The following is a 15,859-nucleotide window of genomic DNA, read 5'->3' as shown; positions in this document are numbered from 1 at the left end:
GTGGCTCAGTTGGTTAAGCATCCAACTGTTGGTTTCAGCTCAGGTCATGATCTCATGGTTTTGTGGGTTTGAGTCCTGCATTGAGCTCTGTGCTGGTGGTGTGGAGCCTGCTTGGGATTCTCTGTCTCCATCTCTCTCTACCCCTCCCCTGCTCGTACTGTCTCCGTCTCTCAAAATAAATAAACTTCAAAAAAATTTTTAAAAAGGACACAAATTACTAATGTCAGAAATGAAAGGAAAATCATACTGATCCTTTGAATATTAAAAGGATAATAAAGTGGGGCACCTCGGTGGCTCAGTTGGTTGAGCGTCCAACTTCGGCTCGGGTCATGATCTCACAGTTCCTGAGTTCTAGCCCTACATCGGGCTCTGTGCTGACAGCTTGGAGCCTGGAGCCTGCTTTGGATTCTGTGTCTCCCTCTCTCTCTGCCCCTCCCCTTCTCATGCTCTGTCTCTCTCACCCCCTCTTAAAAATAAATAAGCATTAAAAACATTAAAAAAAAAAAAAGGATAATAAAGGAATACTAGGAAGAACTCTGTTCCCCTGAATTTGATAACCTAGATGAGAAGGACCAACTCCTTGAAAGATACAGTTTGCCAAACTCACACAAGAAGAAATAGACGGTCTGAATAGGCCTATATCTAATAAAGAAATTGAATCAGGGTTGCCTGAGTGGCTCAGTGGGTTAAGTGTCCAACCTCGGCTCAGGTCACGATCTTGGGTTTGAGCCCCGTGTCAGGCTCTGTGCTGACAGCTCAGAGCCTGGAGCCTTCACATTGCATGCCTCCCTCTCTCTCTCTCTGCCTCTCCCCTGCTCGTGCTCTCTCTCTCTCTCTCTCTCTCAAAAATAAACATTAAAGAAAACTATTTAAAAAATAAATTGAATCAGTAATTAATCACCTTTCTGGATTCTACTCCTGAAATAATTATTGCACTATATGCTAACTAACTTGGATGTAAATTAAAAAATAATAATAATAAAAAAATTATCGCCTTTCAAGATAGAAAGCACTGGGCCCAGATGGGTTCATTGGGGAATTCTACCAAACACTTAAGGAAGAGATAAGAGCCATTCTTTGAAGTCTGTTTCATAGAATGGAAGCAGAGGGAATACTTAATTCTATGAGGCCTACATTACCCTAATACCAAAACCAGACAAAGACATTACAAGATAAAACTACAGACCAATATCTTTCATGAACATAGATGCAAAAGTCCTCAAAATATTAGCAAATTGAATCCAACAATGTATAAAAAGAATTATATACTATGACCAAGCAGGATTTATACCAAGTCTGCAAGGCTGGTTCAACATTTGAAAATCAATTAATGGAGTTCATCACAGCAACAGGCTAAAGAAAGAAAATCACATGGTGATATTTGGAAGTTTCTAAGAGAGAAGATCTTAAAAGTTCTCCTCACAAGAAAAAAATCGTAACTCGGTGGTGATGGCTGACTAGAGTTTATTGTGTTCATTTCACAATATGTACAAAGATGCAGCAAAAGCAATTGGCAAAACCCAGCACTTACTCAAGATAAAAACTGAGTAAACTGGGGATAGAGGGGGACTTCCTCAACTTGATAAAGCACAATATCTATAAAAAAAAAAAAAACCACAGCTGGGTGCCCGGGTGGCTCAGTCGCTTAAGTGTCCAACTCTTGATTTCGGTTCAAGTCATGATCTCATGGTTCATGGTGAATTGGAGCCCTGTGTCAGGCTCTGCACTGACAGTACAGAGCCTGCTTGGGATTCTCTCTTTCCTTCTCTCTACCCTTCCCCTGCTCATGTTCTCTCTCTCTCTCTCTCTCTCTCTCTCTCTCTCTCTCTCTCAAATAAATAAACTTTAAAAACTTAAAACACACACACACACACACACACACACACACACACACACACACACACACACAGCTAACATCATACTTAATGGGGAGGAGCTCGAAGCTTTCCCTGTAAGAACAGACCTAAGGCAAGGATGACTTCCCTCACCATTCCCTTTTTGACATTGTAGTGTAAGTTCTAGCTAATGCGATGAGAAAAGGAAATAAAAGGTATACAGTTTGGGAAGGAAAAAATAAAATGGTCTTTGTTCATAGATAACATGGTTGTCTATGTATAACATGGAGGGGTTCCTGGTTGGCTCAGTCAGTGGAGCATGCAACTCCTGACTTCAGGGCTGTGAGTTCCAGCCCCACCTTCTGGGTGTAGAGATTATTTAATATCTTAAAAAAATTTTTTTAAGGGGGAAATTAAAAAAAAAAAAATCCAAAAGGATTAACAAGCCTCCCACCCCCCCCCCCCCCACCAAAAAAACCCCTGGAACTAATAGACAGTTGTAGCCAGGTTCATGATACAAGGTCAGTATGTGGAAAGTCCATGACTTTCCTATATACCATCACGGAACAAGTGGAATTTAAAAATAAGGGGTGTCTGGGTGACTCATTCAGTTGGTTAAGCATCCATCTTCAGCTCAGGTCATGATCTGAGGGTTTGTGGGTTTGAGCCCTGTGTTGGGCTCTGTGCTGACAGCTCGGATGGAGCCTGGAGCCTGCTTCAGATTCTATGTCTCCCTCTCTCTCTGCCCTTCCCCACCCTCTCAAAAATAAATAAACATGAAAAAAACAAGGCAAACCCCCCCCCCAATACTATTTACATGAGCACCCCCCAAATCAAATACTTAAGTATAAAACAAAATATGTATAAAATCTATGTGAAGAAAACTACAAAACACTGATAAAGAAGAACTAAATAAGTGGAGAGATATTCTGTGTTCACGGACAGGAAGACAATATTGTTAAGATGTCAGTTCTTCCCAAGTTGATCAATAGATTGAATGTAATCTCCAAATATCAGTTTATGGGGCATCTGGTTGGCTCAGTCCGTTTAGCATCTGACTTCAACTCAGGTCATGATCTCACAGTTCATGAGTTCAAGCCCCACATCAAGATCTCTGCTGTCAACACAGAACCCACTTCAGATCCTCTCCCTTTCTCTTTGCCCTTCCCCTGCGTTCTCTCTCTCTCTCTCTCTCTCTCTGTCTGTCTCAAAAAAAAAAAAAAAAATTAAAAAGAATACCAGCAAGTTTGTCTCTTCTTACAAACTTTAGAACCAGTTTGTCAATAGCCACAAAAGACCCAGAATAGCCAACACATGGAGGAGATGAACAAAGTTGGAAGACTGACACTATCTGACTTCGGGACTCACTGTAAAGCTACAGTGATCAAGACAGTGTGGTGTTGACAACAGATTAGACAAATTCTGTTCTCAATGGAGAACAGAGAAGCCAGAAATAGGCCCATATAAATATAGGTAATTAATCTTTGACAGAAGAGCAAAGTCCGTACAGTGGAGCAAAGATGGTCTTTCCAACAAATGGTGCTAGAACAACTGGACATCCATAAGCAAAGAAAATGAACCTTGCACCCCTCACAAAAGTTAACTGAAAATAGATTTCATGCCTAAATGTAAAAATGCAGAACTGTAAAACTAGTTGATAGAAGATAGGAGAAACACTAGGTGAACTTGGGTATGGTGATGACTTTTTGGATATGACACCGAAGGCACAATCCATGAAATAAATAATTGAAAAGATACACTCTGTTAAAATTAAAAACTGCTCTGCAAAAGCCGGGGTTAAGAAGGGAAGACAGGCCATCGTTTACAAAAAACACATCTGATAAAGGACTGTTACCCAAAATATACAAAGAATTCTTCAAACTCAACAGTAAGGAAACAAACAATCTGATTGAAAAATGGTCCAAAGACCTTAACAGACCCCTCACCAGAGACGACATAGAGATGGGAAATAAGCATATGAAAAGATGCTCCACATTCATATGTCATCTGGGAAGTGCCAATTCAAACTATAATGAGATACCACTACCTACCTATGAGAATGGCCACAATTTAGAATACTGACAACACTAATCGCAAGGATGTGGAGCAACACAACACAGGCTCTGTGGAGCAACAGGAACGCTCATTCACTGCTGGTGGGAAAACAGAGCGATGCAACCACCTTGGAAGACAGTTTGGTGGTTTCTTACAAGACTAAACATGCTCTTACCATACGACCCAGTAATCGCATTCTTTGATATTTACCCAAAGGAAATGAAAACATGTCCATACAAAAACCTGCACCCAGTTGTTTGCAGAAGGTTTATTCATAATTTCCAAAATTTGGAAGCAACCGGGATGCCCTTCAGTAGGTAAACAGGTAAATAAACTGTTCATCCACCCAATGGAATATTATTCAACAAAAGAAATGAGCTGTCAAGCCAAGAAAAGACATGGAAGAAACTTAAATGCATATTACTAAATGAAGTCAATATGTAAGGTTACTGTATGATTAAAACTATATGACATTCCAGAAAACTGTGGAGACAGTAGAAGGATCAGTGGTTGCCTGGGGCTGAGGGGTGGGGGAAGGGATGAATAGCAGAACACAGAGGATTTTTAGAGCAGTGAAAATACTCTAGGACATCATAATGATGGATATATATTATTATACATTTGTCCAAACCCACAGAACGTACACCAAGAGTGAACCATAACTAAACTGTGGACTTTGGGTGATTATTACGTATCCATATAGTTCATCAGTTGAAACCATGTACTACCCGGATGGAAGATGTTCAGAATGTGGGGAGGGGTGCTGTGCATGTGTCAGGGCAGGGGGTCTAGGATAGGATACTCTAGATAGGAACTCTATCTTGCCCCCAATTTTGCTGTGAACTTGAAACTGCTTTAAGAAATATATAAAGCTTTAATTAAGCAAAATAAAAGAAGGGGCGGGGGGGGGGGGGGGGGAAACAACCTTCTGGAAAGTAAATCTGCATGCCCAGATGGTTTCACTGAGAAATTTTGTCACTTGAAAAAGAAATAAGACCAATTTTATATAGTCTCTCCCATGTATTTTTAACTTTTTATTTTGAGATAATTTTAGTCTCACAAGTTATGGAAATAGTACATAGAATTCATTCAGTTTCCTGCAATAACATCTTATATAACCATAGTACATTATCAAACTATTTTCCATATATTCTTAATTATAACTATTGTGCTAAAAAATGTAAAGAGTTCAAAAGTATATGAAGTAAAAAACAAAATATTCCTCATACCCACCCCAAGCTAAATAAATGAATCACTATTAATAATTGGGCATCCCTCCAGATATTTCCTGGAGGAAAATGTACACACCTGGACACATGCATAGTTTTAATTCCCAGAATTAGATCATTCTTTATGTATATAGTTTTTCAACTTGCTGCTTTTACTTAATAGGATATCATGAATCTATGTTAAGTGATACCCATCCCTTACCTTCCAAATACCAAGGCATTTTTTTAGGACCAACAGTATTCTGCAGTGATGATTTATGGCAGTATATTTAATTCTTTCTTCTCTTTTCTTTCTTTCTTTCTTTCTTTCTTTCTTTCTTTCTTTCTTTCTTTCCTTTTGATGAAAGATTAATTTGTCTCCCATTATTTGCTGTTATATGTAATGTGCATTGCCTATCCTTGTTGCTGTGACCTTAAGGAATTGTTGAATGATTTTGAGAATAGGCTTTTAGAGAGTGTGGTTGGAGAAGTGTCTGGGTGGCTCAGTCGGTTAAGCATCCAACTCTTGATTTCGGCTCGGGTCCTGATCTCACAGTTTGTGGGTTCAAGCCCCACATCGGGCTCTGTGCTGACAGTGTGGAGCCTACTTGGGATTCTCTGTCTCCCTCTCTCCCTGCTCGGTCTCTCTCTCTCTCTCTTTCTCTCAAAATAAATAAATAAACATTAAAAAAAAAACAACTGTGGTTGGGACTTGAAGGTATCATTTGAGATTTTGCATTTGTAATCTTAAGTGACTTTGGTTTGCAGCAATGGAGGTCAACCTGAGCTCTGGCTCAGTATCATACCCCTTCCTGGAGGGCTGGTAAGAACAGCTACCAGCCCACAGACCACAAGAGAAGGATGGGTCCTGGCATTTTCCCCAAGTCCCCCAGGTGCTGGGGTGCTCACCCAGGGGCGAGCATTAGTCTGACTGAGATTGCCTTCAGCTGTCGGATCAGTGTTACCCCAGTTTCGTGCAGCTAGGTGGGGGGTTTGGCTCTGCTGTTTGTCTCTTTAGTGTTTACTGAACTTGGGTTCCGAAAACTTCTATTTGAGTCTCTTTTTTAGTAGCTTATTAGTTTTGTATCTGCATTCTGTTTTGGAATTCTACCTTGCTCTTTGTGTGGGTAGAAGTGTTGCATTCAGTGGCGTGTTGGGTTAGTGTCTAAGTTGGATGGGTGAAGTATGGTAACTGGTTACACATGAAAATATGTAGCTGGTTGTGTTCAACTGGTTCACTAAAAAACACGAGACTGCTTTTGTAATATCACAGGCATGAAGCAGGGAGTTAACGTTTAATTTCTGAATGCTCTTTGACACCTTTACCGTGTAAATGTTCCTTTGAAATGGGGACCTAAGAAGGAGCCCTTTCTAGGAAATGAATACTTAATTTTTAAATATCCTGGAAAATCAAATGCTCTGCTTTTAAATAGGGATTTATCAGTTTTAGTTTAGTGTAACAATATTTAGTTTTCATTTAAGTTTGTCTTAATTACATATTTTCATATATTTCAGAGGAAACATTTTTTAGTAGATACTTCTATAAAAAATACATGCACTTTTAAGTTGTTCATAAATTAAAAATTAATAAGCTGAATTGTACAATCATATCCTGGCCCACATTGGGGTCTGTGAGTGTCCAGTGAGTGGGTAGGACAAGGACAATGCACCCCCATGGGCCATGGCAATTTGCAGGGGATTAGGCATGCTCACTGCATCGTGGATTGACTCATGTTAAAAATGGAGTGCTTAGCAGGGGAAAAAATAGGCAGAGTGAGATTTGCAATATAATGCCATTTAGGTAAAGTAAAAATACAAGGACACAAACTAGTATACATTCTGCAGAACAAATTCAAATTAAGGCTAGTTTTCTGTAGGGGTGGCGGGGGGAATAAGGTGGGGACAGAGGGATAAATAAAGCGCAGAAGAGATAAACAAGACGGGCTCGCCAGGAGGACTGGACTGAATGAGCTGTGGTTAAAGCAGTGCCCGACCTGCTGGGAAATTGAGGTAACCTGGCCTGGTGCTTCCCTGACCCCAGAATCGTCTTCTGTAGGATGGTGTATTAATGCCGAGACTCTCAGTGAGTCTTAACTTAGATGTGACACATTCAGTGTTGTTGGGTATTTTGACACAACAAATTCTGCGGTCAAGAGTTCATATAGCCTGGTGGCTCAGTCGGTCAAGCGTCCGGGCTCTCTGCTGTCAATGCAGAGCCTGCTTCGGATCCTTTCTCCTTCTCTCTGCCCCTCCCTGACTCTCTCTCTCTGAAGAGTTCATATACAGAAAATACTTGGTAAAGCATCCCTCAGTGATAGCCGCTCATGTCTCCTGATTTCCACAGCCTGCCCCCATGCTTGTCTGATCGGGACAGGGGCTGGGAGAGTGAGGAGCGGTTACAAAACATTAAAACTTTCCATTGAAGAAAGTCTGTCCAAACAAGCTACCAGTGGAAATTGTAATGTACGTTTCTGGTCTAAATAAAATCTCTAAAGCGTGACACATTCACTTTGGGCATGCCAAGTTCTCTCTAGGAAACCGAACGTGCACATAGATCGAGAAGGGTTTCCATGAAGACACACTTCCTGTCTTGTTCCTGGTGGTTTAATTCATTTTTAGGTTGTTCTTCTTTTGGTGATTTGTCAGAACAGCCACGCCTGTGCCTGAGTCGTTGCTCAGAGGTGTGCTTTGGCCTGAGACCAGCTCTTCCACAGCATGAACCTGCACAGGAGCCGCTTCGGGATCTTGGTAAAATGCGGGCTCATGTTCGATAGTGTGGCCCAGGAGGCTACTTTTCTTTCTTTCTTTCTTTTTTTTTTTAAACTGTAAAAATTTTTATTTTTAAATTTTTTATTAAATTTTTTTAAAGTCTGCATTTCTGACAGGCTCCTAGGGAATACCAAATGCAGTTTTTAAACATTAAAGTATTATTGACCTACAATAAAAGTCTCTCTTCCGGTGTGCAGTTCTAGCAGGTTTTGACCAGCATGTGCTGTCATGGGCCTCCATCACCATCGCAACAGAGCAGTGTCATGAAACCCCAGATTCCCTCGTTCCCCATTGTACTCAGCCGTTTTCTCATGCCCATGTCCTGGCAGCCACTGTCTTCTCTGTCCCTATAGTTTTATCTTTTCCAGACTGTCATACAAATGGAATAATTCAGCATATAGCCCTTTGAGCCTGGCTTCTTTCCAATGTTCGTGTGAACTCTATCGAGGTTGTTGTATATGTCAATGGTTTGTTCCTTTTTACTGCTAGTATTCCATTGTATGGACGCATCATACAATGCATTAGTGTTTCAAGGTTCTCCGTTATGAATTAATTTTTAATCCAAAAATTTTGGAACTCTGGAGGAGATGTAATTGTCTTTTTCCACTGTCGTTTTAGGTGACATCACTCAAAAAGGGTATGAAAAGAAACGGGCAAAACTGCTTGCACGCTATATCCCGCTTATTCAAGGTAAAGTCAACACACTCAACTGTTTTCTAACCGTCATTTTTCTCACCAAACTTGACTTAAAAATTGATTTTAGAGTTTAACATTGGTATATTTCCTATTTATTAACTTTTTGTGATAATGGCAATGTTCTGTAACCATTAGCCATGTATGGCTGTTGAGCACTTGAAATATGGCTAGTGTAACCGAGAGACTGAATTTTTAATTTAATTGTAATTAATTAAGCTTAAATAGCAAGAAAGACCCCCAACATGATTTAAAAAAAAAAAGCCCACTAGGGGCGCCTGGGTGGCTTGGTCGGTTAAGCGCCCGACTTCGGCTCAGGTCATGATCTCACGGTCTGTGAGTTCGAGCCCCGCATCAGGCTCTGTGCTGACAGCTCAGAGCCTGGAGCCTGTTTCAGATTCTGTGTCTCCCTCTCTCTCTGCCCCTCCCCTGTTCATGCTCTGTCTCTCTCTGTCTCAAAAATAAATAAATGTTAAAAAAAAAATTAAAAAAAAAAAAAAAAAGCCCACTAGAAAAATGGGGCTGAAGACTTGAACCACTATGTTGTAAGCAGAAACCCTACTAGCCAACAAGCAGACAAAAAATGTTTAACCTCAGCAGTAATCAGAGAAATGTGGATTAGAGCCATAACCTACCTTGGGTTGTTGGAGGGGATTTAAGCAGTGGGGTGTGGACAGCTGGTATAGCTGACGAGGGGCAGAGGTGACCAGCAGCTGTCCTTTGGGTGCACACGTGCTTTGGACAGACATTTGCACCTTGTCCTCTCTCTGTGCACAAGAATGTTTCTTACATCCCTGAAGTGCCAAGAACTCACATGTCCGTTGGCAGAGTCCACCCAGTGGAAAGCTTGAAGACTGACACGCGGCAGCAAGGATGAATCTCATAAACACGATGGGGAGTGAAGGAAACAATCACGAAGGGATACAGGCAGTATAACTTGAAAAAACACGCCAGACCGCACTGTTGAGGAACTCTTGTGTAGTTGGTAAAGACAAGGGAGTGGTTTGCACCGAAGTCAGCCCCCCATGTCATCGTGGTGTGAGGTGGTTATGCAGGGGCTCCGAAGGCGCTCGAGTGTTTATTTCCTTCCTAGGGCAGTTTTCACGTCGGTTTTCTCCTGTGTGATAATTTGTAAACTGAACACATCCTTTATACTGTCTATGTCAGCATGATATATTTTAAAATAAATCAACAATAAAAAGAGGACGAGGAGGCTCATTATGTACTGACTTGCATTAATCCAAAACAAAAGAAAAGCAAACTCTGAATAAAACTGGAATTGAAGGGAACCGTTAAAAGTGTCTTTAAGCCCATGTGACAAACGTCACCAGCAACTGTCAGACTAGGTGACACAACTGTAGCATCCCCAGCCCAAGCAGGGTGAGAAAGCATTACTCACCATGCCCGTTCTGATGCCACTCTGCTCTGGTGGCCACTGCCACTGCAGTGTGACAGGAGAACAGGCAGGATGAATATTGGAGACAGTCATCTGCACTTAGAGGTGGTATTATTTTGTTCCTTGGAAACACAGGTGACTGCTTACTTACCCGTTAGAGTTAGTAAGAGTTTTTGGTCTGATAGAAGACAGATGTGCAAGAATCAATAGCTTTTATCTGGCAATATTTTAATGAAAAAATTTACATTTGTAATGGCAATAAACTGTCAAATGCTTATTAATACATTTAGCAAGAAAGCCACAGAACCTATATTAGGATCGTAAAATCCATTTGAAAGAAATAGCCAAGACCCTAAAATATGAAGAAAGATACTAATTTCCTAAATAGAAAAAGTTAGTATCCTAAAATGTCAGTTTGCAAACTAATCTGTGAACATTATGTAGTCCAGTCTGAATACCGCTGGCTGATTGTTAACATTTCCAAACCTGGGATTGGAAATAATAACCCATTTGAAGGAGAAAAGTTCTGAGAGTAGGTAATACATCGTTGAAAAAGAACCCTAGTGAGAAAGGACTGGCCTTCAGGGTGGTAAACGGACTGTGTGCACATACAGTCACTGCAAGAGGGTGTTGGGTGTTTGGGGCAGAAGAGCCAGTGAGCGGAAGGGTGGGCGGTCTGGAAGTGCTGCAGGGAGCGCGGGGAGGAGGCTGCACCTTACGGTGGGGACCGGCCCTGTACGGGGCTGGGTTCTTCCTCTCCACCATCAGCCAACAGGAACTTGAGAAGGATAAAATCTCTAAGTATGTTTGTGATTATAAAATACTATAACATTCAGGAGAATATTTGAGTGACTTCTGAATGGTGTTTATAAGATAGGAGACCTGGAAGTTAGAAAGGAAAAGAAAGTGGGTATGTTTGGTTCCCTAGAAATGAAAATATTTCAGAATGGCTGAGCTGCCACCAGCTGCTCTCAGGGCCCCTGCTCTCAGGTGTGTGCACAGGCCAGGGTCGTGTCCCCAGCAGAGCAGGGCCTCCTGCAGGTTTTCTTCGAGAACTTGTTAGCTGGATGAAATGAATAGAAATTCAAGGAAGAGGAATTGTGGATGGGCAGTAAACATTAAATTATGTTCACCCCACTAACAGGTGTGGAAGTGCAAATTAAAGCAAACCATTTTCCTCCTATGAGATTGGCAAAATTCTAAAAAAACATTTTTAGCACCCAGGGCTGAAAAGGATGTGAGGAAATAGCACTTTCGTGCATTGCTTATGGGCATGTATATTGCTGTAACTTTTTTAGAAAATTATTTCTTGGTACCTGTAAAAATTAAAAATGTACTGCTTTTTCGTGTGATCATTTCACATTGGGCTTGTATCTTTGTGGAATAAATGAATCTATCTCAAAGAATAAAACACCCGTATTTTGGAATGCAAGCATAAGGATGTCCATATGCATGTATATGACTTTGCGACATGCCTGTTTGTAATCCATAATGCACAAGGCTCTGTGTATTCTCCATTACGAACTTGAGAGTAATTTTATCGTCACAAGAACAAAATGCCAGTCACAGTGCTGACCAGTATTATCCTACGTGTGTATGTGTTTGTATATGCTCAGATTTTGAAGAGCTTAAACACTGACTTCCAGAAGGAGTCGTCCCATCGTCTAGCTCTGTGTAACTAGCCACTCCAAAATGTAGCACCTGAGCAGCAGTGGTGACGTCTATTCTGCCCACACATCTACAGTTTGGCCTGGTGGTGGTGCTGAGTCCCAAGCCACCATGTTCCCTGCTGTCCTTGCACGTGTCCTCGTGGTGTGTTGTCTCAGCAAATCTCCAGGTCACGCAGAGTTGCTCTGCCACACTGTGTCCAGCCGTGGGTTGGAGGCAGGGACAAATGGCTTCTTTTCAGGAGGTGATAAGGGTTGGAGGAGTCCACAGGGCTGGAATGCCTGCTGGCTATTTTTATGAGACGTCTTGAGCTAGAGAATAAATCTAAACTTACTACTTTGATGAAGCATGACAGAAGGCTTTGCTTTGTGCTGTTCTCAAATATCAGCCAATTAGAGCTCAAACAACACCATGGATTCTGTTTCATGACCTTGTGTACTTGGGCCCCGTCCCTTTACTCCCCATACTGTGTCCTCAGGACCTGTGTGGTCAGGGGCTGTGGACCTGGCAGCAGTGTAGCACGTCGCCCAGGTGTTGGGTTTGGAGACAGCGAGCAGGCGTCACAGGCTGAGGTCATCAGTGCCTGAGGTTTCTGTACCTCGTGCTCCCTGACACTCACTATTACGTGCACCCCTCACTTCTCCACTGTCCCACGTTTCTGCCTGTGTCCAAGGGCGACTGGTGATGCCCCAGTGACTGCTTAGTGGGATGTTTCTTACTGAGTTGGTTGACATCATGGATAGTGCCAGGAAAAGTGACACACAGGCCTTTGCAGATTCAGGAAATGTTTATGATGCAGAAACATTCTTTTAAAGGACCTTCCCAAGAGAATCTGCCCTAAGTGGCTGCGTGTGTTGTGCTGATGGTCTCGGGGATGATGTGTGATGGTCACCCTTTTTGGGGATGGTGGACAGTGAGGCAGGGAAGGCTGGGCACTTTTGGGAGAGAGAGCCAGAAGTGGACATTCATGGTTCTGTCCCTGACCTCCAGATACAGGGCCTCTGGACTTCAGGGGCCACCACAGGGTGCATGTGCTCAGATTGTTGTTTCTGGTAAGGTGCATGCTATGTAGTGACATAGGAGACATATGTGCTGTTTTAAATGGATTTTTCCATCACCAGAGAAGCAAATTGTTTACACAAGATATTCCTACAAAATTGTGTTGCAGGAGTAGATCCATCCCTACAAGCCGAGAATAGGATCCCAGGTCCCTCACAAACCACAGCTGCAGCGCCCAAACAGCAGAAGCCACGGCCTACCAACTCACGGGACGAGCGCTTCCGGTCAGGTAGGGACCAGAGGGGGCAGGCGTCAACGAGTGGACCGGCTTTCAGTCCTTTGTTCTTTGCTGTAAATGTTCTTTGCTCTGCTGAAGAAATTATTTTCACTTGAATGATGATTCACCACATCATGATATTTTTCAAGAGAAAAATTAACCTTCACACAACCACAGTATCTCTTTAAATTTTTTTTTTAATGTTTATTTTTGACAGAGAGAGAGAGAGAGAGAGAATGAGGGGGAGGGGCAGAGAGAGAGGGAGACACAGATCCCAAGCAGGATCTCGCAGACCACGAGATCATGACCTGAGCCGAAGTCTGACGCCCAACAGACTGAGCTACCCAGGCGCCCCCAGCCGCAGTATCTCTTAATGTAACCTGCAAGATAGGTGCTCTAAAATCTCTGGAGAAATGTCCTCCCCGCTCCCCCCCGCCCCGATTAGTATAATTTCTTTAAACGTTTTGGTCCATTTTTCTACCTCGAGCTTAGGGCTGGTCGGTATTAGTAATTTTTGTACATTAGGGAGCGGCTTTTACTGTAGGTGTTTTTAATTTTTTTTTTCTTTTTCTAATTTTGGAGATTTTCTTCTAACTAGATTTCTGCCACTCTGTCAGTATTTTTATGAATATTTAAATTTGTCTATGATATTTTATTTGAATTATCAGATCACTCATTGAAAAAATTAATGTTTTCAGTTGTAGGTTACATGTCGGTAAGTTTTGGGCACTTTGCTTCACCTGTTTACACCCATTGTGTGATTGTATATTTCCTTTCCATTTAAGCTCTTTTGGTAAGCCTTTTTATTTTTTTATTTTTTATTTTTTATTTTTTTATTTTTTTTAATTTTTTTTTTTTCAACGTTTTTTATTTATTTTTGGGACAGAGAGAGACAGAGCATGAAGGGGGGAGGGGCAGAGAGAGAGGGAGACACAGAATCGGAAACAGGCTCCAGGCTCCGAGCCATCAGCCCAGAGCCCGACGCGGGGCTCAAACTCACGGACCGCGAGATCGTGACCTGGCTGAAGTCGGACGCTTAACCGACTGCGCCACCCAGGTGCCCCTTTTTTATTTTTTAATAAAACTTTCAACAGAGATAAAGAAATCGCCCCCGTTTTAAGAATATCTAAGAAAAATATTAAGATTTTAAATATTATGTTGGGGCACCTGGGTGGCTCAGTTAAGCGTCTGACTTCAGCTCAGGTCGTGATCTCACGGTTTGTGAGTTCGAGCCCCATGTCGGGCTCTGTGTTGACAGCTCAGAGCCTGGAGCTTGCTTCGGGTTCTGGATCTCCCTCTCTCTCTGCCCCTCCCCTGTTCATGCTCTGTCTCTCTCTGTCTCAAAAATAAATAAACATTTAAAAAAATTATAAAAAAATATTATGTTAACGTGGGAGTGTGATGAAGTGACTTGAGAAATTTTTGATAAATTTCTTACTAATTTAATGTACATTTAAAAAACTTTGTCACACTGTTAATATTTTCTGATAATATAAACAATACATGTGATATGCAATATAATAATCAGGTTTAAGGAAAAAGTAAAATCACTTGGACTCTGAATCCTGAGACAACCAGTCAGCATCTCACTGAGCACCATTGCCTTCAGCCCTGAGTGCACACACTTGCACACACATGCACTCACAAATACACACACACAGATACTCACGCACACACAGGCACCTGTATGCAGATACTTGCACACACATGCAGATACACGCACACAGATCGTCACATGTGCATGCAGGTGCCTGCACACAGATACTTGCATGCACATGTAGATACACATATGTACATACAGATACTTGCGCACGCATGCAGATACATGCACATACATGCGGATACTCACAGATGTTTGCACACACACACAGATACCTGCTTGTGCAGATACTCATGCACAGATACTTGTACACACATGCAGATACCCACATGTGCACACAGATACTTGCACGTGCACTCACATACCAGCATGAAGATACTTGCAGGTGCACACAGATAAGTGTATGCAGATACTCGCACATGCATGCAGATAGTCACACGCACATGCAGATACTTGCACGTGCATGTGGATAGTGACATGCACATGCAGGCACCTGCACGCAGATATCTGCACATGCACACAGATATTCACATGCAGATACTTGCACACATACTTGCATATGCACACAGATACTTGCACATGCGTGCAGATACTTGCACATGCACACAGATACCTGCATGTACACCCTACAGATACTCACACGCAAATAGATACCCACACATGCATGCAGATACTCGCACACAGATACCTGCATGTGTATACAGATACTTGCACAGGCATGCATGCGCTCCGTGAATCGGGTTGCAGTAAAGGCCCCCTTCCTTTCCCTGTCTTCCTTATTTCCCTGCTCCCCCATCCTCTGCTCCCTGTTTCCATGTGACTGATGTTAATAAACTGTATATTCTAGTTCTAATTCCAGTTCTAATTCTTTATTTTCTGAATATAAGACCTTTATCATTGCTAATATTTTATCCAAGGCTTTGTCTTGTCTTTGCATTCTCTTCAAGTGGCTTTTGAAGAACAGAAGTTTTTAATCTTTAAAAAATTTCCCATTTTCTTTTTTTTCTGAGTTTTATTTATTTATTTAATTTATTTATTGTTTAATTTACAACCAAATTAGTGAGCATATAGTGCATCAAAGATTTCAGGAGTAGATTCCTTAGTGCCCCTTACCCATTTAGCCCATCCTCCCTCCCACAAGCCCTCCAGCAACCCTCAGTTTGTTCTCCATATTTATGAGTCTCTTCTGTTTTCTCCCCCTCCCTGTTTTTATACTATTTTTGCTTCCCTTCCCTTACATTCATCTGTTTAGTATCTTAAATGCCTCATATGAGTGAAGTCATATGATATTTGTCTTTCTCTGACTGACTCATTTCACTTAGCATAGTACCCTCCAGTTCCATCCACATAGTTGCAAAT

General features: G+C 41.8%; 1 protein-coding gene across 7 annotated transcripts in view; it reads left to right on the top strand.

Moving 5' to 3' along the window:
* Positions 1-15,859, top strand: part of DIP2A (DIP2 acetate--CoA ligase A) — a 119,034-nt gene that overhangs the window by 26,786 nt on the left and 76,389 nt on the right. For all 7 annotated transcript variants that reach the window (XM_060640683.3, XM_060640681.3, XM_060640687.3 and 4 more), the window contains 2 exons: positions 8,486-8,557; positions 12,793-12,912. In XM_060640683.3, coding sequence (XP_060496666.2) covers positions 8,486-8,557; positions 12,793-12,912 — 192 coding nt within the window. The remainder of the gene's footprint in view (positions 1-8,485; positions 8,558-12,792; positions 12,913-15,859) is intronic.

This window comes from Panthera onca, chromosome C2 (assembly GCF_046562875.1).
Source record: "Panthera onca isolate mPanOnc1 chromosome C2, mPanOnc1 haplotype 2, whole genome shotgun sequence".
In the NCBI taxonomy this organism is placed as follows: domain Eukaryota; kingdom Metazoa; phylum Chordata; class Mammalia; order Carnivora; family Felidae; genus Panthera; species Panthera onca.
Note: the sequence above shows the minus strand (reverse complement) of the source record. Positions and strands in the feature narration are given on the sequence as shown.